This window comes from Callorhinus ursinus, unplaced genomic scaffold, assembly GCF_003265705.2.
Source record: "Callorhinus ursinus isolate GAN/ISIS: 27379988/994484 unplaced genomic scaffold, GSC_fseal_2.0 scaffold13, whole genome shotgun sequence".
NCBI lineage: Eukaryota > Metazoa > Chordata > Mammalia > Carnivora > Otariidae > Callorhinus > Callorhinus ursinus.
This window is the reverse complement of record NW_027397075.1, coordinates 11,835,701-11,861,428: the sequence shown is the minus strand read 5'-3', so window position 1 is coordinate 11,861,428 and position 25,728 is coordinate 11,835,701. Positions and strand designations below refer to the sequence as shown.

General features: G+C 50.5%; 2 protein-coding genes across 13 annotated transcripts; one reads left to right on the top strand and one right to left on the bottom strand.

Annotated features, from left to right (window-relative positions):
* Positions 1-1,845: 1,845 nt before the first annotated feature.
* On the top strand, positions 1,846-14,048 carry ALG1 (ALG1 chitobiosyldiphosphodolichol beta-mannosyltransferase). 2 transcript variants are annotated; one of them, XR_012380458.1, is made up of 13 exons: positions 1,846-2,087; positions 3,014-3,091; positions 3,211-3,314; positions 4,925-5,073; positions 6,508-6,597; positions 6,922-7,032; positions 7,459-7,580; positions 7,749-7,787; positions 8,111-8,170; positions 9,010-9,120; positions 10,339-10,481; positions 11,320-11,395; positions 12,681-12,733. XR_012380458.1 is itself a non-coding variant. In XM_025859087.2 (13 exons), exons 1-13 carry the CDS (start codon positions 1,877-1,879, stop codon positions 12,810-12,812), a joined length of 1,398 nt encoding a protein of 465 aa, XP_025714872.1. In that variant the 5' UTR covers positions 1,846-1,876; the 3' UTR covers positions 12,813-14,048. The 2 variants fall into 2 exon arrangements, 1 of the variants encoding a protein (XP_025714872.1); XM_025859087.2 differs by having other exon boundaries at positions 10,339-10,453; positions 12,681-14,048.
* On the bottom strand, positions 10,447-25,687 carry EEF2KMT (eukaryotic elongation factor 2 lysine methyltransferase). Of its 11 annotated transcripts, XM_073899547.1 has the most exons (11): positions 25,568-25,686; positions 24,802-25,037; positions 24,097-24,165; positions 23,248-23,310; positions 21,243-21,323; positions 19,706-19,807; positions 17,778-17,879; positions 17,478-17,665; positions 17,100-17,395; positions 15,539-15,688; positions 13,441-13,631 (listed from the first exon to the last, which is right to left on the bottom strand). In XM_073899547.1, exons 3-11 carry the CDS (start codon positions 24,118-24,120, stop codon positions 13,531-13,533), a joined length of 1,107 nt encoding a protein of 368 aa, XP_073755648.1. In that variant the 5' UTR covers positions 24,121-24,165; positions 24,802-25,037; positions 25,568-25,686; the 3' UTR covers positions 13,441-13,530. The 11 variants fall into 11 exon arrangements, with proteins under 11 accessions (XP_073755650.1, XP_073755648.1, XP_073755653.1 ...); XM_073899552.1 differs by lacking the exon at positions 24,097-24,165 and having other exon boundaries at positions 21,243-21,382; XM_073899554.1 differs by lacking the exon at positions 24,097-24,165.
* Between the last annotated feature and the right edge of the window lie 41 nt (positions 25,688-25,728).

Sequence of the window (25,728 nt, the reverse complement as noted above, 5' to 3'; positions counted from 1 at the left end):
GCTCTAGGGACATGGGAACCACATCTGCAAGGTGCTGCCCTGTCTAGGCTCTTATCAAAGGAGGAGGTGCTGTTTTGTTTCTTTGTCCAGTGCATGAGTGAGTGAAGGAGCTTGAGGGCAGTGAGGGTGGCTTCACCAAAATGCTCTCAATGTTTCCCAGCAAGAGGACCCCTTTCAAAATTAAAAGGCTCTCCCATGGACACACACTAAACTCTTTTTTTTTTTTTAAATTTTTTTATTGTTATGTTAATCACCATATATTACATCATTAGTTTTTGATGCAGTGTTCCATGATTCATTGTTTGTTCATAACACCCAGTGCACCATGCAAAACGTGCCCTCCTCAATACCCATCACCAGGCTAACCCATCCCCCCACCCCCCTACCCTCTAGAACCCTCAGTTTGTTTTTCAGAGTCCATCATCTCTCATGGTTCGTCTCCCCCTCTGACATACTCCCCTTTTCTTCCTCTCCTGTTATCTTCTTCTTTTCCTTTTTTCTTAAAATATGTTGCGTTATTTGTTTCAGAAGTACAGATCTGTGATTCAACAGTCTTGCACAATTCACAGCGCTCACCGTAGCACATACCCTCCCCAATGTCTATCACCCAGCCATCCCATCCCTCCCACCCCCAACCACTCCAGTAACACTCAGTTTGTTTCCTGAGATTAAGAATTCCTCATATCAGTGAGGTCATGTGATACATGTCTTTCTCTGATTGACTTATTTCACTCAGCATAACACCCTCCAGTTCCATCCACGTCGTTGCAAATGGCAAGATCTCATTCCTTTTGATGGCTGCATAATATTCCATTGTGTATATATACCACATCTTCTTTATCCATTCATCTGTCGATGGGCATCTTGGCTCTTTCCACAGTTTGGCTATTGTGGACATTGCTGCTATAAACATTGGGGTACACGTACCCCTTCGGGTCCCTACATTTGTATCTTTGCACACACTAAACTCTTGAGTGTGACTACTTTGGGAGGTAAAATGAGAAGGTCAGTGGGAAAAATTTTCCTTCTTAACCACATATATTTGAAATCATTGTGTTTTTTACTTCCTTCTTTGTCCTTTTCCCTTTCTCTTTATAAACATTTTATTCAAGTACAACATAGGTCCTGAAAAATGAACAAGTTTGCGGCTTAATGAATTTTCTCAAAAGGACCACACCCACCTCACCAGCACCCAGATCCAGAAAGACAACATGCCGAGCCCTATTCCACCAGCTCTGTATTGGGCCCCTCTCACAACCCCCTCCTCCAAGGCAGGTCACTCTCCTGACTTCTAACAGCAAAAGGGAGTTTTTTTTTTGTTTTTTAAGATTTATTTGAGAGAGAGAGAGAGAGACTGCACGCACAAGTGGGGAGACAGGCAGAGGGAGAGAGAGGATCTCAAGCTGACTCCCCGCTGAGCGTGGAGCCCCCTCCAAGGCTCCATCTCCCAACCCTGAGATCATGATCTGAGCTGAAATCAAGACACACTTAAGGGAATGAACTAAGCCATCCAGGCGCCTCCAAAGGGTAGTTCCATTTATATAAATTAACGCCAGCCAGTATGTACTCTGGCATCTGGCCTCTTTTCTCAACATTATGCTTATGAGATTCATATAAACTGTTTCACTGTATTTTGTTTGAAATTATCTTAGAATTTTGAGAAAAATTGTTCCTAGATCCTCACATGGTAAAAACTTTACCTTAATATCACTAACTTTTGGCCCGCAAGGGCTCCTCCAGTGTTCCGTGGGCCGCCACGTCAGGAGCCACTTCCCCCCTCCCTTCTGTCCGCCCACCTCCGAGGCTGTGTCTGGGGCTGCGCACTGCGTAGTCGGCCCGGGGAGGGCGGTCACGTGACTGCTGTCGGCCCGCCAAGATGGCGGCCTCCTGCGTGGCCCTGCTGGCGGTGGCCGCGTCGCTGCTGCTGCTGCTGCTGCTGGTCTCGTGGAAGCGCTGGCGGCAGGGGCGCGGGAAGTGGCACGTGATCATCGTGGTGTTGGGGGACTTGGGCCGCAGCCCCCGCATGCAGTACCACGCGCTGTCGTTTGTCAAGAGCGGCTTCTCCGTGACCCTTCTGGGCTTCTGCAGTAAGTGCCCCGAGGGCCTGGGAGGGAGGCTGCGCTCTCACCCTTTAACCCGCGGCTTTGACCAGCCCAGGGGAGCTGGGGCGGGGACGCCCCTTTCTTTCCTCCTACCTCGCGCAGCTCTCTGAGATTGGACGCCTTCGGTAGTGGCCCAGACGGCCAGGTTTCTGCCCAGCCTTTGGTGGATGGGTCTCTAGGAACAGTCAGTTAATGGAGTGCCTGCCATATGTCAGGACTGTGCTAAATTAAGTGAACTCATTTCATAGTCTCACATAATCCTCCTAGTGAATGGAAAGACGGACTGGAACCCAGGTGTGTGTGACTCCAGGGCCAGTGACGATGACCATACCTCCTTGTGGCTACTTTTGTCAGGCTGTGTCTCAGAGGACTTGTCTCCTCTCCATTCCACACCCTCAGTGCAGAAGTCTGCAGGAAGATGTTTCATTTGTGCTGCATGTCCAGCTTTTACTCTCAGTGTGTAGAAGCAGGGGTGTCTGCTCCTTCATCTTCCTCCAGGATGACATCTTTAGAGGGTACCTCAACCGTGTATCAGGGAAAAGGAGGGAGTAGCACTGGTTGCCTTTGGCCCCTGTTTAGAACGTGTCATCAGAGGTTAGAGTGGAGTGGAACTTCCTAGGGGGTCTGCCGATGGTGGGGTAATTCCACCAGTCGGGTAGTCTAAATTATCTGGAGTGCCTACTATGTGCCAGACATTGTGTTAAGTAAATAAAGGTAGATAAGATTCAGGCTCTCCCTCTGTGGAGAGAATCTGGACAAGAAGTGTCCTCATGCTCTGTTCTGGCTGTGGAGGAACAGAGAGAAAAGTCTTATTTTCCAAAACATTCTTTCTTCACTATTCAGCCCGAGCTGGTGGATTATCTGACTTTATATTGCCCTGTCCACTGCATTAAAGGAGACATTCTTTTCAGACTCCAGACCCTATGATGAGCTCTTGCAGAACAACAGAATTCAGATTGTGAGTTTGACAGAACTTCAGAAACTTCCAGGTAGGATGCAGTGAACTCCAGTTTCCTTTGAATCTGTGTGTGTGTTGGGCGGGTGTGGTGGGGATTTACACATTGCCAAGAATTCCTTTGGGAGCAACAGCTGTTTTTTTGACTTGTAGTTGGGCCCTACATTTTCCAATATGGAGTCAAAGTTGTATTTCAGTCCGTGCACTTGCTGTGGAAGTTGATATGCAGGGAGCCAGCAGCCTACATCTTTCTCCAGGTAAACATCAGCCTTCTGTTATTCTATGAGAACCACTGTTAAGTTTCCTTTACTTCCCAGCCTTTTAAAATGTGCAAATTGTGGGGCGCCTGGGTGGCTCAGTCGGTTGAGTGTCTGCCTTCAGCTTGTGTCATGATCTCAGGGTCCTGGGATTGAGCCCCACATGGGGCTCCAGGGAGCCTGCTTCTCCTTCTCCCTCTGCCTGCCACTCCCCCTGCTTGTGCTTCTGTGTCAGATAAATAAATAAAATCTTTGAAAAAAAATAAAATGTGCAAATTGGTGAATAAATTGCATATTTGTATGTGTATAGACTTATGAAAACATGAGTAGGAGCTTATGGTATATGCCTTGTATTTATGGTACTCATTCATTCTGTTTTTCTATGTCATTATAGAGAGTCTTATGCTGTACTTATTACTTACCTAAATGTCTTTAAAAATTCATCCAATTTCTTGGAATTCTAAGAAGTAGGTTCTTGTATTACCTACATTTTAGAGATGAAGAACCTAGACCCAGAGAGATTCTGTAAATAGCCCATTGTCACACAGCTAGGAAATACTGGAGTTAGGATTTGAACCAGCTAGTCAGTCTGGTTTGGAATTAGGCTCTCAGACTCTCTCGTTTGCTGCTTTTTAACATATAAAAACATCTCTTAATTAGCTGTACTGTATTACAATATATGATATGCTCTAATGTATTTATTTAGTTTCATTTTAACAGACATTCAGATACTTCCAGAATTTTTACTTTTACAAATAGCACAGTAAAGAGCATCAGTGAACATATGTTTTTTGCAGTTTCTTCGTGGGGTAAATTCCTGTGCTTGATCAGAGTTCATGCACTTTTTAAACTCTCTCTCTCTCTCTTTTTTTTTTAAAGTAGGCTTCATGGCCAACATGGGGCTTGAACTCAGGACTGCGAGATTAAGAGTCACATGCTCTGGGGCACCTGGGTGGCTCAGTCAGTTAAGCACCTGACTTTTGCTCAGGTCATGATATTGGGGTCCTGGGGTTTGAGCCCCGTGTCGGGCTCCCTGCTCAGCGGGGAGTCTGCTTGTCCCTCTCCTTCTGCCCCTCCCTCCCACTTGTGTGCATGCTCTCTCTTTTTCTCTCTCTCTCTCTCAGATAAATAATAAAATCTTAAAAAAAAAAAAGATTCACATGCTCTGTTGACTTCGCTAGTCAGGTGCTCCAGAGTTCAAGCACTTTTAAAATGTTGTGGTGTGTTACTGGATAGTCCTAGAATAAGGTTGGGCCAATTTAGCCCCCACCCAATGGGGATGCCTCTTCTCCCACGTGCTCACCACCACTAGCTATTGTTAGGTGTTTTAGGGTCCGCATTCTGATAGGTGAAAAATGCACCTCTTTGGCCATTTTTTATCTCCTTGATTATTGGTGGTCTTGGACTTTTCAGGTTGGCCAATTTTATTTCCTTTATGAGTTTTTATACCTTTTTTGGTGAGGAAGAGGGTCTTTCTTCTGCTTATCAATTACCAAGAGCTTTGCAAAGATAATTGACTCTTTGCCATGTACGTTGCAACAGTTTTCACTCAGTTTATTGTTGACTGTGGTCTGGATTTCCTTCTCTTCATTCAAATATCTCTTTCCCAGAACCCCCCGGGCCTGCCTGCCATTGCTGTCTGCTGGCTTGTGGGTTGCCTCTGTGGGAGCAAGCTCGTCATCGACTGGCACAACTATGGCTACTCCATTATGGGTCTAGTGCATGGCCCCAGCCACTGCCTTGTCGTGCTGGCTAAATGGTGAGTGTTTGGGAAGAGGGTGCACACACCATCCCTGAACCGGGTAGGAAGAAGGGCCAGTGCAGAGGCCTGGGAAGCTGGTCCCCCATGTGTTCAGTGGGGTAAGGGCAAGGCTGGGGAATTAGGCTAACTCTGGTTACAAGTGATAGAAAGAGGCCTAAGGCAAGGAAGACGTTTGTTGGTCCCTGAAACTGCAAAGTCCAGAGACATGGCTGACTTTGAGCTCCAAAAGGTATCGTCAGGACCCACTCTCATTTCTCTCTCCGCACTCCCTCCTGGAGGTGTTGCTCGTGCTGCGGAGTTTCCCTGGTGCTCATCCCCACCCTGACAGGCTCAGTGCGAGAAAGGGAGCCTCTTTTACTGGCTCATGCTCATCTGCCAGGCTCTGACATCCCACTATACCCCTATGTCTCAGGCTTAGGGGAAGTGTTCCACTGTCAGACCTGGGGTCCCAGGTGCACCCAGACCAGATCCCCAAATAAAAAGCGGGGGTGCTGTTGGAGGATGGGGACATAGGCCACAGTCTGCTGCAACCATTGAGACAGGGAGAGGGAAGAAGGGCCTGTGGGAGCAGGTTGGACGCAGAGCAGGAAGAGTCGTGTTCTGAGCCCGAGCGGGCACCATCTGCCGCCTTCCCCCCATGGGTCATTCACTGAGGGTTCTAATAGCTGTGGCAGCAGCAGCAAGCGATCATTGAATACTTGCTGCATGCCAGGCCAGGCCTTTTATCCCATTCAGTTTACGCTGCCCCTGGTGAGGATGTCCTGTGGTCACTCTCCTTTTACAAGCCAGGAGACTGAGGTCGAGCGCCATTTTGCTGCTTGCCGCACAGCTAATAAGCGTGAGGACCACAGTTCAGTCCCCGGCTGTCCAGCTCTCACGCCTTCTCTGCATCCTGAGTGAGGAACAGGCTGTGCACCTGTACCACTGTACACCAGTGGCATTCAGCAGCCTTGAGTGCTCCTTCGCCTTTCTCGTCCTCTTTCACTTCTGCCCTGGGATCAGGGCTCAGGTCTCTGTTGGGAGCTAATCTATTGCTTACACCTCTCTAATGTTTTTAAAACCATCCCTTGGTAGCCCACAAGCCTCAGCCCCACAGCCTTTGCAGCAAGAGCACAGTGTGGCTAACATATAATAAAGAGACCTTTGTTATATTTCTTCTTTTGGTGTCAAGAGAGCCTGGATTTTCCCTTTTGTAGAGATAAGGTTTCTAACTGTATTTATGCTGAAAAGCGATATGACTTAAAGAAAGGTGTAAAGGAAATAGTAGTACAGATGGAACTAAGTGCAGACTCTGGGAAGGTGCCTCACCAGCAACTCGATTTGGGAGACCCCAGCTCTGTGCTCTTCTATATCAGAAGGTGTCAAGTCATGTGGGGGTGGTGGCAGTGTGGCGCCCAGGGCTCCTGGCTGAATGGTGGTATGTCTTTTCAGGTACGAGAAACTCAGCGGGCGCCTGTCCCACCTGAACTTGTGCGTGACCAACTCGATGCGGGAAGATCTGGCAGAGAACTGGGGCATCAAGTAGGGGCCTGGGGAGGCGAGCGGTCCCAGTATGGTTGGTCCCAGCTGCAGTGCCTGCTGTGTCATGTTGGCGAGGCATCCAGAAATGCCCAGGGGTCTGGGAGATGGTTACCTGGGAAGCCAAGGGAGGAGGAGACCAATGGCCCATGTGGTTTTGGTCTTGGAACATGTCTCTGTGCTTCCCCAAGTAATTCTGAAGCTTCTTATTGTCCTTGTCTGAGACTTGGCTCCTCCGAATGAACTTATTTTTTGGATCCCCCTGAATCTTGTATTCCTTAGGTCTTTCTCTGGCTCTCTCCAGAGCCCCCTGTGATCTCATTACAGAGCTGTGACCGTCTATGACAAGCCAGCATCTTTCTTTAAAGAGATACCCTTGGACCTGCAACACCAGCTGTTTATGAAGCTGGGCCGCACCTACTCTGCATTTAAGGCCCGGTACGTCTCCCATCTTCAGCCTTTATCTGCCTTCTCTTGTGTTTCCTGTGCTCCCGCCTCTCCCCAGTATCCTCGCAGCTGTTCCGTCTCTCCCCTGGGTCCTCACTGCTGTCATGGCCTCTCTTTATCTTCTGGCTGCAGACCTGGGAATCCTCTAATCCAGGGCTTGGCAAACCATGACCACAGGCCTGCCACCTGTTTTGGTAAATGAAGTTCTGTGGTACTGCAGCACACTCATCCATTTATGCATTGTCCATGGCTGCTTTTATACGGCAACAGCAGAGCTGAGTTTTGGATGGTGGTTCTGACTTGGCCTGACCTTTGGGAGCCTGCGGGCCTTACTCCTCACTCTGGCAGGAGATGGCCATCCTGGGGCCCGAGGCCTTGCTCTGCGGCATCTCATGGGCTCTGTTTCTGTTCCTTCAGCTCAGAACCCCTGGACCCAGCAACAGAGAGGTCGGCCTTCACAGAGCGGGATGCTCAGAGTGGGGTGGTGACGCATCTTCATGGGCGGCCAGCCCTGTTGGTCAGCAGCACCAGCTGGACAGGTCTCAGGACCCTTCTGGGCGCTTGGGGCTTGTGTGAGCACCTGGCTGAGCCTGCGCCCCATGTGTATTTGACGACACTGGGGCCCAGATGAGAAAGGGGAGGGTCTTGAGCTGGGAGGGGAGGCATCTAGAAACCAGCCAATGACACTTAGTTCTCTTTTCTTACAGAGGATGAAGACTTCTCCATCTTGCTGGCAGCATTAGAAAGTAGGTGTGTGGCTGTGATCAGGAGCTTGTCAGGGGCTGTTGAGCTGTGAGGTGCTCACCTGGCCTTGTGTGGTGTCCTCTGAAGCATGTTCCTGCCCCAGGGCCACTGAGTGGGTCAGCCTAAGGACATGGGTGGTGGAGGCGGTGGCTCTGCGTCCCCATTTGGGTCACTGAGTGACCAGGCCCTAGATCTGAAATGCCACCTCTGTGAGAGTGATCTTGTGGATGGGAGAGGCTCCCTCCCTGCCACCATCTCGTCCCCCAACCCCCACTCACCTGATTAGATAATAATCCTGGTTATCATTTAATTTTTTTAAACATAGAGTTTGAACAGCTGATCCTAGATGGAGAGAGCCTTCCTTCTCTGGTCTGTGTGATAACAGGTATTGCCAGGGATCTTCCATGTTCCCATATGAAATGGGGGCAGTTGGGGGCGGGGTGCAGAAGGCATCTGCCTGTATTGTGTGCCTTCCCCATACCAGGCGTGTGATGTTGGTTGTCTTGTCAATCCTGACCACAGCTGTCTGATGTAGGGTTTTCTACACTAGCTTGACAGAGGAGGAAACTGAGGCTCAGAGGGGCCTGACAGCAGGGTGTGGCTTCTAGTTGAATCTTGGATAGCATGGCCTCACAGATGCTGAGTTTCACATGTGTGCAGTGGTTTTCAGGCATCCTCTTTTTTTTTTTTTTAAATGGAAGAGTCCACTTTAAACTAAAGAGCTCAACATAAAATTGCTTCCAGAGTAGCCCATTGGGGAGAGAGAGAAGCAGAGAGCTGTGGTTAGAGCAGAGTCCCGGGCGAGCTGCCCCACCTTGTATACTTCCCTCCTCCTGGCCAGAGCTCCCAGGGGCAGCTAGGAGCCCACTGTATACACCGTGCCACCTGGGGCATCAGGCAAGACACAGGCCAGTCTGGGTGAGAAGTTGTATCCAGTTGGTACTCTGGGGCCTGCCCAGAGTTTATCCTGGCTACCTTCCCAGCCTGAGGCCCTCTGGATGCAGGTTGCTTGGGGCGGGGGTGGGGGTGGGGGGAAGAGAAGGGCCATGGCCTCAGCGGTCAGGGTGCATTCCCCTGGGGGGTCTGCAAGGGGCCAGATGGGGACCTGATCACAGCTGCAGAGTGTGGGCCTTCTGCTCACACCTGTGCAGGGTTCTGAGGCTTGAGGCTGTGGGATGGAGCCAGAGATGGGCCCAGTGCAGTGACTCAGATTTTCTCTGCAAGGCAAAGGGCCTCTGAAAGAGTATTACAGCGGCCTCATCAGCCAGAAGCGTTTCCAGCACATCCGGGTCTGTACTCCGTGGCTGGAGGCTGAGGACTACCCCCTGCTTCTAGGTAAGGGCATCCAGCAGGGAGAGAGCTGGGGTTTAAAAGGGAATATTCTAGGATAGGGCAGGGACAGAGTTTTTCTGAAAAGGACCAGATAGTAAATGTTTTATTTGCTTCTGTTGCATAGTCTTCTTTGTTTTTGTAATCCTTTATAAATTAAAAGCCTTTCTTAGCTCCAGGGCCATACACACACAGGCCTCAGGCTGGACTGGGACCTGCTTAGGGACTATGTGGGGCCAGGAGATGCCACCTGCCAGGAACCTGTCGGAGGAGCTCTTGGCTGAACTCTAGGGGACCAGGCTGCTTCCTGATGTGCCGGCTTCTCCCGCCTGCTGGGCCCCAGACCTGTTTGTCGGGGTTCTGTCCTCTCAGCCTCTGAGCCCTCCATTCAGTCCTACTCTTCCATCTGGGCAGGAGGGCTGGGCCTGGTTTTGGGTTGGGGTTCCCCAAGTTCCCCAAGTCTGGGAGGGCAGTGGCTTGGGAGGTGCAGAAATAATGCGTTAAACAGCATTGACTCTCCTAGACCTCTCCATCTTCCTCCATCATTCTCTCTCCGGAGGGGCGTGCTGGCCTAGTGCTGGCAAATCTCTAAGGCCTCATCTTCCAGTGAACAGTCTCGAGTGGAAGGCCTTGGGTTGGCAGGAATTTCCAGCCAGGATTTATGCGAAGTTGTTTATTTGGCTTTATTTTCACAGTGACAGCTGCTTTTCTGTTGGGTCTGCTATGGGTTTTCCCCCCTAATTATTGTGGTAAAACACCATTATAGTACAAATTTGCTATTTTAACTATTTTTCCATTTTTAAGTATACATACAACTCAGTAGCATTAATTACATGCACAGTGTTGTACGATCATCACCACTGTCTATTTCCAAAACATTTTCATCACCCCAAGCAGAAACTCTGAACCCCTGAAGCAATAACCACTACAGGTTCTTTTAAAATATATCGTGGTTAAGTAGACAAAGGGAGTCTGTTTGAATAAAACTATCCGTGATGGGCAGGTCATTTTCAAACAGGGACGAGTGGCCAGGAGTGGTGGTTGGGGAGCTCTTCTGTGTGTCTCCCCTTCTCCAGGCTGCTTGCCCAACTCAGCCAGTTGTATGTGGGGCTGGGGGCTTTCCCTTCCTGACCCTGAGGTGTCGATCCACAGTCCTCTGAGGATTTGTGTTCAAGGGGTGCATGGGCCAGCACTCTGACTGCCCCCCTTGCCCCGACCCTGCAGGGTCGGCAGACCTGGGTGTGTGCCTGCACAAGTCCTCCAGCGGCCTGGACCTGCCCATGAAGGTGGTGGACATGTTCGGGTGCTGTCTGCCTGTGTGCGCCGTGAACTTCCGGTGGTAGGAGCAGAAACCAAATCTTCCCTGAGTTAGGTTCTCAAATCAGCTGTGGGGGTGGTGGGGGGTTGCCAGCGAGGTCAGAATTGCTCAAGGAATTCCTCCGGAAAATCGTGCAGCATTGCCAGGTGGTCTTCAGGAGTAGGGCCCGTGGGGTTTCTGAAGGTAGGCTGCACCATATTAAAGGAGTGGGCTTCCACCTAGAGCTGATGTTGAATAAAAAATACGAGTCTTAAATACTCCACTTAGGCGGCCACTTATCCATACTCATGGATAGAGTGGTGGCTGGAATTGCTCGCACAGCTGACCTGGTTTTATTTCTCTCTCTGTCCCTTTTGTCTGGGCTCATATAGCTGGATTGGAATCAGTTAAATGAGTGTAATTCTCTTTCCACTGTTCTTGGCAAAGATGGGTGTTTGGAGAGGTTCTAGAAATGGTAGCCCCACCACTGGCTCAGGAGCCAGCCTCTGAGTGGGAAATACAGGATGTTCGACCCTGAGCTCTGGGCACGTTGGGATTAACTTCCTGGTGACCCAGAAAAGTCACCCTTAATGTGCCAAGTCTACCTTCAGTGTGGTTTCCTTTTACCTTGTTTTTCTGCTGTGCAATTAAGGAAAAAATGGAGAGCCCATTGAGCATGTTCTCACGGAAAAGAACATGTAGCAGAAAAGGTCAAAGTGTGTGCTCATTGCACCTCCTTCTCAGAATCAGTTTGGATTTTTAATGTGTATCCATCCCTCCAGGCCTTTTTTTTCTATTCAGATGCCAAATCTAAGAACAGACTGACTGTGGGAGGGGTGGAGTGGGAGTTGGGGCAGGCACCGGGGGTTTTCTCCAGGCAGCTCTCAGGTCTGTGGTTCTCTCTGCAGCTTACACGAGCTCATGAAACATGAGGAAAACGGCCTGGTCTTCGAGGACTCCGAGGAGCTGGCAGCTCAGCTGCAGGTAGCCACGTCTGCCCCCACGCCAGGGCGCTGAGTTCCACCCCAATTCTTTGCTCCTGTGGCCGGGTGGGTCTGTGCTGGGTCTGGGTGAAAGTTGAGGCGGGGAGCAGTGGTCTCAGAGGCTGGGCCTCCGTGGGCTTGGTGTGTGTGGGGGGCCCTGAGTGCCCTCTGGGTTTGCGGAGCTTACACCACACAGATGATGCCAGAGGTGGTGGACCCTGTGCACGGTCTAGGGAGCAAGCGACTGGTTCTGTGGGAGAGTGAGTGAAGGGAGCTTCGTGAAGCAGCCTTGCAAGGGGACAGGTGGGAGTCTTCAAAGGGTACTTAACACTTATTATAAAAGATGTGTTCATCATCATTCTTGGCAGATGAGACCAGGGACAGCAAACTTTCTAGAAAGGCCCAGATAGAAAATGTTTTCAGCTTTGCCATAGTCTCTGTCAGAAGTACTCAACTCTGGGGCGCCTTGGAGGCTCAGTTGGTTGAGCATCTGCCTTTGGCTTGGGTTGGGGTCTTGGGATTGAGCCCCATGTCAGGCTTTCTGTTCAGCGGGGAGTCTGCTTCTCCCTTTCACTCTCCCTCTGTGCTCTCTCTCTAAATAAGATCTTTAAAAAAAATAGTACTCAACTCTGCTATAACAAGAAAGTGGCCACAGTCTAGGAGTGAAGGGATGTGGCTCTGTTCCAATAAAACTGTACTTGCAAAGACAGGTGGAGACCGTATTTGGCCCATGGGCTTAGTTTGCAAACACCTGATGTAGTTTAGCAAAGCTGGAAAGAACACAGACTGTCTAGTTCCAGCACGTGAGCTGAACAGTGGTGGGCAGAGGCTGAGGGTGGGTGCTCTTGGTGGACGGAACAGCGCAGCAGAAGCCAAGGGCTGCTGTAGGGTGTGGTATGTGGATGGTGTGGATGGAAAATGCCCCAGTCTGGTTGCACTGTCCAGTAGGAGCAGAGTAGGGGATGGAGTGTGGCTGGAATGTGAGGGCTCTCCTATGCCCTGTGAGGAATGGGCTTGTTGGGTCCAGGATATTGGGTTCAGAATGTGTTTGAGCCAAGCTTGCTGTGGAAGCTGGCCCAGAGCGGGAACTCTGCGGGCTCCAGGACACTGGTAGTGGTTCTTGAGGTGCAGTGACAGAGGGTTTCAGTAGATCACTGGCCTGACTGCCGGTATTTGGAGGGGGACAGGAATCTAGCCTGCTGGGAAGGAGGGACAGCTTTCGGGTGGGACCTGGGATAGGGGTGGGAAGCAGTTGATGAGGTAAGTTCTGGTCTTTATTCTTCTAGATGCTTTTTTCAAAGTTTCCTGATCCTGCTGGCAAACTAAACCAGTTCCGGAAGAACCTCCGGGAGTCAGAGCAGCTTCGTTGGGATGAGAGCTGGAAGCAGATGGTGCTGCCTTTGGTTATGGACACGTGACCCCTTGAGCCAAAGACTGAGTGCTCCTGAGCATGTCCCAGTTCCTCTTAGCCCTGGGCAAACGCTTTAGAACAGTGCCTCCCCGTGGACAGCAGCTGGAAGGACAACTGTGGAATGATATTTTTTAATGACCTAGTTTGTGGCCCAGGAAACTGGTTCAGCCTGGTTTCCTCCCTGGAGGCTCTGAATCTTAGACTCTTCTGACCTGAATGTTTCCTTCTCCCCACTATATTACCTTCTTGTTATTTGCTTGTGGTATCTTCAATATCTCTTTGACCTGCTTTTGTCTTACGGTGTCTGCCTTTCCCAGCATCTGCCCCATTGTGTGTCTGATATTTTCATTCCTGTCTTGAGGACAGGTCCTGCAGTTGTAACGTGTACAATGGGCTTGGCTTCCTGAGGGATGTGGGTACAGGCTCGGGGGTGGGGTAACATACTTGATACATGTTTTTATTTTCACAAATGAAATGCTTATTTCTGAGCCAAAATTTTCATTTATGATTTATAGAGATTTACTTAAGAACCAGAACTAGTGACAGAAAGGGGCACCCACTTGAATAGTTTATATTTTATTAGAACACAGTTTGCAGTTCCTGATTCTGAATTTAACATTCTTCAAGCATTCAGGTCCAGTGAAAATTTTATTTTTTGCTACATGAAAATTCTTTCCAGGATGGTGATTTAATTTTTATGTTAATCTTTAAAAACGTTTGTAAACCTACAGAATTAGTTTCAAAATTGCCATGTCTAAGTGCTCTTCATAGGGAAACAGCTTCTGGTTGTGATGAGGCACTGCTTCCCATGGGATCCCAGTCTGGCCTGGAAATACAACATATGTGTCTCAGGATGGTAGGGTTTGGGGACACGACACCAACCTTATAGTGTGGGGCTGCAGGACAGGCTGGAGGGTATATACAGACCACAGACTTCTAGGCCCCATCCACACACCTAGAATCAGTGTTCAGGGATGGGACCAAAAATTGAGTTTTTAAATGGCCCATGGCAGCCAGGTTTGCTGCCCCTGCCTTCTGGGCCCTGGAAGGTCACAGACCTGGCTGGGTTTCCTGATTACTCAGCCTGGCGCCTCTTGGCAAAGGCTGGACATACATCAGAAGGGCTTACATTGTTTTTGTAAGCACAGCTGTTTGAAGAGCCCTTGGCAAGGAGCATTTTATTACCAGTTTTTTATGAATGAAAATAATTACAAAAATGAAATATTAAAAGTATTGAAGTGTTGGGGTTCTTGGCTGGCTCAGTCGGTGGAACATGCGACTCTTGATCTTGGGTTCATGAGTTCAAGTCCCACGTTGGGCCTAGAGCTTACTTAAAAAAAAAATATACACACGTGTGTGTGTGTATGTGTGCCTATAATCCTGCCACCAAGTACAACAACTGCTAATTGGTTATGTTCTTTCAGATTTTTCCCTGTATGCATGTTAACATGAAGACGATTATTTTTAAAAATACAAATGGGCTTGGGGTCCCTGGGTAGCTCAGTTGGTTAAGCATCCATCTGTTGATTTCAGCTCAGGTCATGATCTCAGGGTTATGAGATCGAGCCCCATGTTGGGCTCCCCACTGGGCACAAAGTTTGCCAAAGAAACACCCTCTCAAAAAAAAAAAAAATTCTCCCTCTAAAAAAAATTAAATAAAAATGGGCATATATATATATATATATGGTGTTTGGTACTTTGCTTTCTTAAACTACAGTGTATTTTTCATATAGTATCTGAAGGAGGACTTCATTCTTTTTGAAAGCTACAGGGCACTCTGTCCATGGGACACGGGCACACGTAGGGGTTGTTTGCCTGCAGAGGCGACTGTCGGTGGGGCTGTGCTTGGCGGGGGGGGGGGGCGGGTTGTGGCAAACATGGTCCTACACTGTGGCCAGGCTGTGTGTGGAAAGCCCTGGTTGGGCCTGGCGCATGGCGGGCACTACAGGGCTGTGGCCAGTGGTTGTGGAGTGGGAGAGTGGAGGGCGGGTGTTGGCTGCCTGGCTCCACTCTGGAGCTCAGGCAGTCATTAGCTCCCCTGCACCCCAGAGTTTCCATGGATGAGACTGGAGGATGTGACAGCATACCCATCCCTGGTGCTAGAGGGGCTGACATGTCAGGTCTGAGGACAGTGCCTGGCCACAGCGGTACCTGGCGACAGCAGTGCCAGTTTGGGGTGTAAATGGCAGAGCCCCCCCCCTCCAGAGTCCTCCCTGCTTTTCTTCCATTTACTGGGTGCTTAATACAGCGATAACAGCAGCTACCATGTTCCCAAGTGCTCCCTGCATGCCAGTCCCTGGGTCACGTCCCAGGTGGATGTTTCCGCTGTAAAGATGAAGACGGGGAGGTGAGTGGCGGCCCAGCTTCACCAGCGCAGGTGGGATCTGCTCCAGAGCCTGCACCGCACTACTGTGTGGCCAGAACTCATCTACCCTGACACCCACTGGCATCCACCATCCTCTCCTCTCTGTTCTACAGACCAGGAAAACAGGTCTGAAGGCCCTTGAAACGTGCTCTAAACACACAGTAGGACTGCTGGTCTCTGACCTTTAAGACTGCTGCATAAACTGCCTCTTCCCCTTCAGAGCATAGCTCCCTGGCCCAGCCTCCTCCGCTGACCACCCAAGGGGTGGGTAGTGGGTCGAGGACCCAGCACGTCATGTGTTCTGGAGTCCTGTGTGGGGCCCAGGTAGCCTCGCAGAGACAGCAGCCCCTCCCGGGCCCATGGCTCACCTAGCTCGTTGGTGAACAGCCAGCAGGTCTCAGGGCTGCGGACGGTGAAGGCAATGTAGGCTTCAGGAGCCTGCTGGTCTTTCAGGCAAGCAGAGAGCCTCTGCAGGACTCTGACCAGGGACATGACAGTTTCTGGGCAATATAGCACATCTGCAATGAAAAATCTCAGGTTACCGAAAGGGGCTCACTCCAGGATTTAGGATCCAGAAAAGAGGGTGCCTGGTTGTACTGACCTCAGCAGCATGGCTGGGGCCTGGAAACCAGTTTTATTAGAATCATGCCATTGGACACAAAGAAGATGATGTGGTTAAAAAGGAAAACTCTTATGAGAGAAAAAAAAGCTGCTGAAAGACCCTGCAAGAAATGGAAAATATCCAGGACTCACTGGTGTTCCTTTAAAAAAAAAATCGATTCTTTGCCTATGGTCTATTTAGAAGACGCTTAATGAAATAAACCCCAACCAGCTCTCTGTCTCAGAGTTCTTGCTTCCAGGGGCCTACTGTTCTGTTAGCTACACTGGGGGACAGGGGAGACAAACTTGCTCCCTGTCAGCATGCTTACATGGGAGGGTGCTGCTCAGGCTCTGTGTTCTGGCTACTGTGGGCCTATGGGTCTCAGGGCTGTGGTCCAGGATCAGAGGCACAGCACTGTCAGCTGGACAGGGGACTGAGTGAGCTTGGTAGGGGACTGGGTGAGCTTGGTGGAGGACAAGGCGGCTGTTGGCCAAACACCCCTTGTCTCAAGGACTCTGCCTTGCACCCGAAGTGGCTGGTCCCCTCCCTCCCCCTTTTATTCCCTCAGAGATGAGATGTGGGGCTCATCTCTGAAAGACACGGGGGCATGGACCTAGGATAGAGACGTGCAGGCAGAGCCCTTGGGGTCAGATGTGCAAACATCAGACAACAGAGCCATATGCAGAGATAGAAGCAAGTGCTCACAGGGGTGGGGGCACTCAGAGCTTGTTTCCTGACTCGGACACCACTGTGGTTTGACCCTAGGTCTGGCCCAGGGCTGGGTGTCTGTGATATGCATAGGAATCAGACATGGTCCTGGGAGAATCATGCTTGTCCCTCGTAGCCCTGAAAAGATAGGGCTGCCGGGGCCATTTCAGCCCCACATCTGAAGACTGGGTGGTGGTGGAGGCGGGGCTGGCGTTCAGCTCCCTTGCTTCATGGCGCTGCTCTGGCCATTTCATTCAGGTTCTAGAGAGGGACATAAAAATTTCTCTACTCAGCTGCAGCCTGGCTAATAGGTTAGATGGCTTTGGTGCCCTGGGGCCTGTTCTCTCCATCTCAGGTTTTGCTGAGAAAAGCTGGGTTCATTTATCGATGGAACCATTTTAACAGGAGTACATGTGGCCACTGTGTCAAACGGGAGAGCTGTGGCTTTAGGGCATCCAAGAGGCATGCCCTGTGGTTTGATGTTACCCTGGAGGCCCACAACAGCCCTTCTACAAGTCTCATCATTCCTCTGCCTAGCAGGGTGCACTGTCCCCTTCCCAGAGCTGAGAGCTGGGAGGAGTCACTCCAGTTGCCCTGGGGCGGGGCGGGGGGGGCAGTACCTGCTGCTATGATTACGTCTGGCCGGAAGGCAGCCAGCTCAGGGGCCGTCACAACATCCCAGTCTAGCTGGGCCACCGTCACCCTGGGGCTCTCTGTGTCGTGGGCATTATGTCCTGGGTGCCTTTCAGGGTCAGTGGTGTCTGGTTCCAATGAGAGGCCATTGAGAAGGATGTTTCCTCGGAGCTGCTCAAGAACACAGCTGTGACAGTCGCTGAAGACGTATGTGCTGGGACAGCATGTCTTGCAAATGGCCAGGCCCGTGAGGCCAGCTCCACTGCCGAGCTCTAGGACAGTCCTAGGTGGGAGAAGGGGGCCTGTGTCTGAGACCGTGTTGGGGAAAACCGGCTTCCCTGCCCTGCCCTGCCCCCCGAGGTCACCTGTGAGCAAAGGTGGCTGGGTTCTCTATGGCCCATTCAGCGAGGTAGAGTGCAGCGTCCCACGTGACCAGGCCGGTGGTACCATGGGAAACGATGGCTGTGCTCTCAGAGAGCGTGACCGAGTCTCCGGAAGGCTGGGCCGAGACAGGGAGAGAATTAATCCTGCTACCAGGAGACAAGGAGCTGATCTTAAAAAGAAAAACATCACAACAGGTGGATGGCTAGATAAGACCGTGGAACATCCTGCCACAGAATGCTACATGGCAATGGAAAGGAGCAGGTTGTCATTGTATGCGCTACCTGGATGGGTCTCGAGGGTGTTAACGCTGCACAAAGAAAGCCAATCTCAGAAGGACACACATTGTGAGATTGCATCCATCTGACCTTCTCAAAATGACAGGACTGTGGAGAGGGAGAACAGATCAGTGGCTGCCCAGGGTGGGGTTGGCAGGGGCCCGGGGACAGGGGAGGCCCGAGGGAGGTCTTTATGATAACGGAGTAGGTCAGTATCTTGATTGTGGTGGTGCCCACACGGGCCTGCACGTGTGATAAATGAGGTACACCTACACAGGCTCGGTGTATACACCGGTGTCCCTGTTGTAATGCCATACAAGTCAGGTCCCATGTTTCCAGTGGGGGAATCTGGAGAAAGGGCACCTCTCTGTACTGTTTTTGCAATTTCTGTGAATCTGTAATTATTAACAACAACAAAAAGTCACAACTCCCTGGCATCATGACCTATATGTGGAAAGTCTCAGCATGTGGGGCCTTCCTCAATTCAACCTGACATTTGGGGCTTGGGAATTCTCTGGTCTTTGAAGTTTCCTGTTGCCCTCAAAGCAGGTGGTTTGCTGGTAAGGGCTTCATGGAATATGCAGTCCTGAAATGTGTTCTCCAAAGCGGGGCTTCTGAGCATGGCACCTCCAACATGCCGTCACCCAGGGGTGGTTTCTGGCTATCTCTGAGCTCACAAAACTCATATAGGAGACTCCGGTGTCTGGAGTACTGTGAGCAGTCGTTTGTTCATTCATTCATCCACACATTTTTCCTGAGCATCTACTATGGTGCTGGGGACTCAGATGTGACAAGATGAAGTCATTCCCTGTTCTTATGGAACTTCCATGCCAATGGGGGATAAAACCATAATAAACAAAGTAATTTCTCAGTTTTCCAGGGCTATGAAGAAAATAAAAAGGACTACATGATAACAGAGAATAGGAGGTCTATTTCAGATAGATTGGTCAGAGACAGCCTCTCTGATGTGTCATGTAACCTGGGATGTGAGTATAAAGGAGAAGTGAGGCATGTGAGGTTCTAGGAGGAGAGCATTCCAGGCACAGCATGTGCAAAGGCCCTGAGGCAACATTTCAGTTGGTGAGTTCAAGGAAGACAAAGAATGCCAGGGATGTGGAGCACAGGGAGAGCAAGAGGAACGAGATGAGAAGGAAGGCTGGGGCAGAGCATGCAGGGCATGGCAGGCTACGTGAGAAACTAGGATTTGAGTCTGAGTACGAAGGGCAGCCACTGGAAGGTTCTGGGTGGTCGAGTGACATGCTCTGATTTACCTCTCAAATCAAGGGGAGCACTCTGGGGGTTCTGAGAGTGTGGTTTTGAATCTTCCTGAATCACCACATACAAACAGACAGAGCAGTGAGATATGGACAACATTCAACAAAACTAAGTGAAGCCAAAATATCAACAAGTGGGGGCAAACCATAGACACAAGACTTGTGTGCTCCATGTGTCTGTGTCATGGGGCACATGACAGGCCTGAGGACAGAACCCCAGTAGCCGAGCATTCACTGGAAATGCAGGTACCAGCTGTGAACCACGGCCCACGGAGGAGAGAACTTGCTGCTCTAGTCATCGGGGGTGTGAGGGACCAGGGGTGAGGCCTAATGGCAACTAGAAACACTCAGAAATGCTCTCCTGTAACACCCACCCATGAAGTATTTACTGAGGACTGAGCACCAGGTCTCTACTATGCAATTATGTGCATCACCTGACTTAACCCCCAGCCACCCCATAAATGAGGCACTATAATGTATTGAAATGCTTGGTTTACTGAAGGGGAAACCAAGGCTCAGGGTAGTTAACTGACCTCCTCTAAGATCTCAGAGCTGATGGGTCAGGATTTGCACCCACTTGAGGCTGACTGGAGTCTGAGTTTCAACTCTGTGTGCAGGGGTGGATGTCTGGATTGTGTGGGGAGGGTGCCCATCTCCTACCAGCAGATAGCTCCGGTGGCACTGGGTGGGCTCCTCAGCCATCAGGACCTCTGCCAATGCCTCGTACAGCTCGTCCAAAGGCTCCATGTGGACAGCCTCGTGCTGGGGGTGGGCAGAGCAAAAGCTTCAGCCAAGACATTTAAGTTGACCCTCATGAATCAAACAAAGGTTCCATGTGTTCACTTTTACTCTGACTTGTTAAAAAGGCTGGAGGATTTTTACCGATTTAGATAGGAGATTTGTGATGGATTGACTTAATACAAGCCACCTGGCATACAAAAAATTCATTTGGTAGGGAAGCTGGAGGGTATCTCAGGTATAGAGAGGGCAATGGTGAGGTATAGTCTAGGGCAGCAGAAATGGGGCTGCATGAGCTGCCATGTGACGGTGACAGAGAGCTTTGCCCTTCCATCATGATGCTGTGGATGGATCAAACAACTGGTGCTTTTAAGTGAGCCCGGGCAAAAGCCACAAGGACGGGCACTCTACATGGTACAGTTGGCTTCATCAATGGGCAAGCCTCTGTCGTGCCCTTCACAGGGGCAGCAGCAGGGCGGCCATGCTTCTGGTGGTTCTGGGGAGACCTGCAGGCCATGACTAGATGCACATGTTGGGGAGAATCAGGTGGGGAGGCAACAGAGAAGCCAGGAATGTTTCACATGCTAAGCTTGGGTGAGACATGGCCCATGCATTCAGTGGCCGATCATAGCAGGTCTGATGCTGATCACTAAGGAATCACCTCTTTGAGGTCCAGCCTAATGTGAAACCCAGCAAGTTTGGGCTCATTTTTTTTTTTACTCTTTTTTTAATGTTATGTTAATCACCATACATTATATCATTAGTTTTTGATGTAGTGTTCTATGATTCATTGTTTGCGTATAACACCCAGTGCTCCATGCAGAATGTGCCCTCCTCAATACCCATCACCAGGCCAACCCATCCTCCCACGCCCTTCCCCTCTAGAACCCTCAGTTTGTTTTTAAGAGTCCGTAAAAAAAAAAAAGAAGAAGAAGATAGCGGGGCGGGGGAAGAATGAAGGGTGGGCTCATTTTTAAAATACATCCTGTATCAGTCAGGAAAAGAGTCCACATCAGATAGCCCATTAGGGAGAAGAGGGTAAAGCGAGCTAGTTACAAAGGTATTGCAAGACCTAAAACATCCAATAGAGGGCAGTGTGGCAATCCAGAGATCGGCAATAGCAGAAGTGGGCGGGCGGGCTAGGGGAGAAAGGTTGGGGGGGGCGGCGAAGGGGGGCTGGGACCACAGAGGAAATGCAGCTGCTGCTGGAGACCTCCTGAAGCACAGAGGGAGAGATACCCTGGTCTCTCTTCCTCCTGCTCCCCCATAGCCTCTGACTGGTCGAACCCAGCTGGGAACAGTTAAACAGGGAGGCCCCTGACATATTGGGGTTTGCAGAGCAGGCAAAGGGCATAGGACAAATCGGAGCTCCAACAGGCAAAGCCAGGCACAGTCCACTTTCGGAGAGCCAGCCAAGTCCCAGGTGCTGTGTGGCTACCAGACAGTGCCCATTACTGACCTTTCTGATGAGCTCTGAGAGAAAGCACCGGACATACTTCACTGATGGCGGATGCTTCACACAGAGAGGATGTTTCACAGTCTGTGACAAAGGACGCAATGTGAGTTGCTGGAGAGACCCTGCCATCAGTCTCCCATGAGCTTCAAGTGAATACAGGGCAACCCCCATTACTTGATCCCTCAGAAAAGATGTGTACAGACACAAGGGTTCTGGGTTCAGGTGACCCTCATGCATCTGAAACAGTAAGTCTTAAGATACAATTCCTTTCCTAAAAAAATTTCTCCACTACAGTGGCAAAGGCTGACAGAACATGCTGGGTAGAACATGGATCACACGGACCCAAGCTAATGCCCTGCTACAGACTGAATGTTTGTGTCCCCCCAGTTCATATGTTGAAGTCTAAAACCCAATGTGATGGTATTAGAAGGCAAGGCCTTTGGGAGTGATTAGGTCATGAAGGTGAAGCTCCCATGAATGGGATTAGTGCCTTTATAAGAGACCCCAGAGGGTTCCCTCAGTCCTGCCACAGTGAGGACACAGCTGTCTATGAATCAAGAAGTGGGCCCCCCACCAGACACCAAATTTTGGGGAACCCTGATCTTGGCCTTCCCAGCCTCTAGAACTGTGAGAAATAAATTGCTGTTGTTTATAAGTCACCCAGTCAATAGCATTTTGTTATAGCAGCTGGAAAGTGCTCTGCCACCCCTTCCCAGGGCAGGCAGCATGAACTAGTTTTTAGTGGGGACAATTGTGGGATTGTCTGGCTCTGTGGAAAAGGTGAGAGCCCAAATAGTGGGAACAGGCAGACTGGGCACTTGCTCTCCTAGAGCTCACATGCCAGGCTGAGGATGAGTGCTAGGATGGCTGGGACAGAGGAAGATGGGGACTCTGCCTGGGATGTGGTAGAGGGGAAGGTGGCTCTCAGGGGTGGTACTTCAGCTGATGTCTAGAAAATCAAAGAGCATGGGGAGTGGGTTCCAGGCAGAGGGGATAGTTTGTGGAGGCTCTGAGGCAGGCATGGCCTGGCATTTTGGGAAGGAGGGCAAGGCAACAGGGCAGTGAGAGTGGGGCCAGGTCACGTGGAGGGACATGATTTTTTTAGTCAAGGGCAACAAAATACCCACACAACCCTTCAGGGGCTTTCTAGTTGGCTGGTGTTAGGTTTCAGCCTCAGGATGAAAATCAGAGTGGGCTGCTGCACAAGGACCTCAGAATCTCTAAGCTCACAGTCGTAAATGACTGGGTTGCCCTGCAAGCCTCCACTAGCCATGGCTGAATCTTTCCTATATGGTGGTCAGACAATCTTGGTTCACCCTCCACACAGGAATTCTTAACCTAGGCTTCTTGGATGGGCTTGGTGCTTGGAGGGCTGTCTATAACTCCCGTGAATTTGTATACAAAATGTATTCTTCTGGTCCTCCTTTTTATGGGGGTGGGGTGAGAACAGGAGAGTTTACAGCTTTGGGTTTTCAGAAGGGTTCATGATCCTCAAGAGGGTTCATAGCCAGGATGCAGTGTGATTTCCACTTGATCCACATGGCCAGGGTCAGGATGGGGCAAGGCCAGGCAGAGTGGTGGCCTTACCTCTACCCTTGCCCAGATGTACCTTAGAATTCAAACCCTACCTCAGAAAAGCAGGCATATCTACATCTAGAAGAGACATGAGTAGGCAAGACTTGCCTCCTTATTTTTTCCTTAAATGTAAATGTAAAGAAGAAAGTCTTTGAGTAGCTACCAAATGCTAGATGTTCCCATAGCTGTCATCTTGGTTTTCATTGTGGATAGTTTCAAAGAAATCTCCCAGATTCCCTCCTCTCATGCAGATTTTTGTATATTCTAATGTCTTCATCTAAGAAAACAACAGAGTCAGAGCTGCCTGAGGTGCTGCTACCCAAATGCAGTGTCTTTCTTTTTAAAGGATACAAGCGCGCCCACTGTGTTTCTGTCATGTCTTCATGGGCAAGTCAGGAGGCTGGTGATGCGACCCAGTGATTCTGATTCTTACCTTCTGCAAAATATTCAGCAGCAGCTCAGGACCTGATGAGTCCCTTAATTTCTCTTCTAGGCTCTATTCAGAGAGAGAGTGGAGGGGAGAGAGAGAGAAAAATCTCAAGGGCATTTTCACAGGAACATTAAACATGCAATAGGACATGTTAGCAAAGTGTTAAGTGATCTCTCCTCAGGGACCTGGGGCCAATTGGAAGGGGAAGCCACAGGCTGGCTGAAACCCTGAACTTGAGAAGTCCTGGGTTACACACCTCGATGAGTCAAAGAAAGAACATCAGAAGACAGACTCTTGGTTTGTGTTAGCCCTGGCTGCTTAGGCTCACCTGGGTCACAGAGCAGCTCCAAGGCTGAAATGATCAACCAGGAATTACGGGAGGAGCCATGACACTGACACCTGATGGGCTCACCTTGAACTTGACATCTTTAAAATGGACACACAGGCCAGGCAAGGTTATGCTGTCTTCTCTGACAGAGAACTCCAGCCCAGCGGTGAGGTCAGGCTCTAGAAGTAGGCATACTGGCCCTGGCTGGTGTGTGGTATCAGGCAAATCACTTCATTTCTCCAGAGTGAGTTAGGCTCTAAAAGGCCTATAAACCTTGGTCCTTGCCCCTCTCTCTGACCTTATCTGCCACCACCCCTGGCCTCCTTGTCATTCCTCAACCACAGCAGCCTATTCTCACTGGCAGGGCCTTCCCACAGCAGGCTGCTTTACTGTTCAGGTTCTGGCTCAAATGTCACCTCTTGGGGGAGGCCTTCCTGACTCCCCTACTTTGATGATACATTTCCCTGTTTTATTGACTTTACAGCCACTGTCATCTCCTGGTGTTTTCTTGCTTATTCATTTACCTGTTTATTCTCTGGCTCTCCCATCCAAGCAGGGCCTCATCTGTAATGTGTACTGCTGATTCCTGGTGCCTGGCTCATGGAAGGCATTCAGTAAATATTTGGTGATGGAATAAAAATACTAGCTAACACCCACGTCACTTACCATGAGCTAGATAGACACTGCCTCAGGTGCTTCAATCTCCTGTAATTCTGACACCAGCATCATCACTGTAGTCCCCATTTAATAAGAAAACTAAGGTATAGGAGAGATGTATTCACTTGCCCAAGGTCACACGGCTTGTATGGGGGTTGGCCAGGATTCAAAACAGGCAGGCTGGATCCCAGGCCTGAGCTCCCCCCTGCTACACTCTACTTCTTTACTAATCAAGCCATCTTTCTGGTCAAATGTGAATGGTACTAATAGTACCCCCTGCATGGCTGTTGTAGGCCAGTCTAAGTAAGCATTTATCATGGGCCTGGTACAGAGTAAGCACTCATTTCATGTGAATAATTATAGTCGATATTGAATTGGGACCCACTGATGCTATTATGAAGGTTTACATTTTGGGTTAAAAAATTACATATTCCTTTCTGACCGGAAAGATCTCTCAGAATGCTAAATGGGTTAGGTCAATGAGACACAAATGACTAACCACCACCCCTTAAGCTGGGGCAGACTTGGGGGGAGGAATATGTATCCAATCTGAGTCATCCCAATGAGCTCACCGCACATGAATTATGAAGGAGGCAGCATCATTAGAGCCCCTGCATTGGCAGAAGGAAGCTGCTGCCATGGTCATTTGCCTGTGCAGGTCTCCAGGGCAGGGGAGGTGAGACTTCTTTCGTCTCTCTTTTGGCCTGTTTTGTACCTCCCTGTCTCTTCCATCACAGGCATAAGAGCCTCAAACTGCCTCTGAGAGGATTTTGTCCAATGCTGACGGTACAGATGAGAACACCGAGGCCTGGCGGGGGAGGGAGTGTGGGTGTTTGTGATTTGGTCACTGCCCTCATTGCAACTGGTCTCCCGGTGTCCTGAGGACGTTGACTGTTTACATGCGCAGGAACAATGGCTAGAATGACAACTAGCTAAACAACAAAAGTAATGAAATTTATCGTGAATTGTCCCTGACCTAACTCCCGAGTGACAAAGGGAGTTAGGAGGAAACTCCGCATTCCTTGAATTCGTGGACTCAGTGTGCAAAGGCAGTCGAGGGCGGGAAGGGCCAGGGGAGGGAGCAGAAGGCCTAGTGCAGGCTGGGCTCCCCAAGAGCGCGCAGGTGTGCCTCCTGCTGCCCGCCGCCAGCCCGCGCGGCCCCCGGCAGAGCCCGGGGGACATGGACCCGACGCGCGGCCCGTTAGTGCGAGGGAGCCGAGAATATCGCGCGGCGGGGGGAGGGGGTCGGGCGCCGGAACCCGCCCCGCCCCCACCCCGCCACAGCCGCCCCTCGCCCGCCCTACCTCCCGCCTGCCCTACGCGCGCCCCACCGCCCACCTGCCAGGGGAAGGAGCGCAGTGTGCGCGCCGCCAGGAAGCGGCGCTCGAAACTCTGCAGCACGCTCTCGGCCTCCGCGGTCTCCTCGGGCGCCATGGCGGGGCAGGCGGGGCCGCGGCGTTGCCCGGGAGACGGGGCGGCAGAGGGGCGGGGCTGAGGCG

What these genes read in the sequence shown, in the direction of transcription:
- ALG1 (XM_025859087.2), top strand. Translation starts at nt 1,877, where the DNA reads ATGGCGGCCTCCTGCGTGGCCCTGCTGGCGGTGGCCGCGTCGCTGCTG. An exon ending in CTTGCTGGCAGCATTAGAAA is followed by an intron (nt 7,788 to 8,110) that starts GTAGGTGTGTGG and finishes TTTTAAACATAG; the next exon opens with AGTTTGAACAGCTGATCCTA. An exon ending in TGCGCCGTGAACTTCCGGTG is followed by an intron (nt 10,454 to 11,319) that starts GTAGGAGCAGAA and finishes TTCTCTCTGCAG; the next exon opens with CTTACACGAGCTCATGAAAC.
- EEF2KMT (XM_073899546.1), bottom strand. Translation starts at nt 25,663, where the DNA reads ATGGCGCCCGAGGAGACCGCGGAGGCCGAGAGCGTGCTGCAGAGTTTC. An exon ending in GCCACCGGAGCTATCTGCTG is followed by an intron (nt 17,880 to 19,705) that starts GTAGGAGATGGG and finishes CCCTCTCCACAG; the next exon opens with TCCTGTCATTTTGAGAAGGT. An exon ending in CACCCTCGAGACCCATCCAG is followed by an intron (nt 17,666 to 17,777) that starts GTAGCGCATACA and finishes TTTCTTTTTAAG; the next exon opens with ATCAGCTCCTTGTCTCCTGG.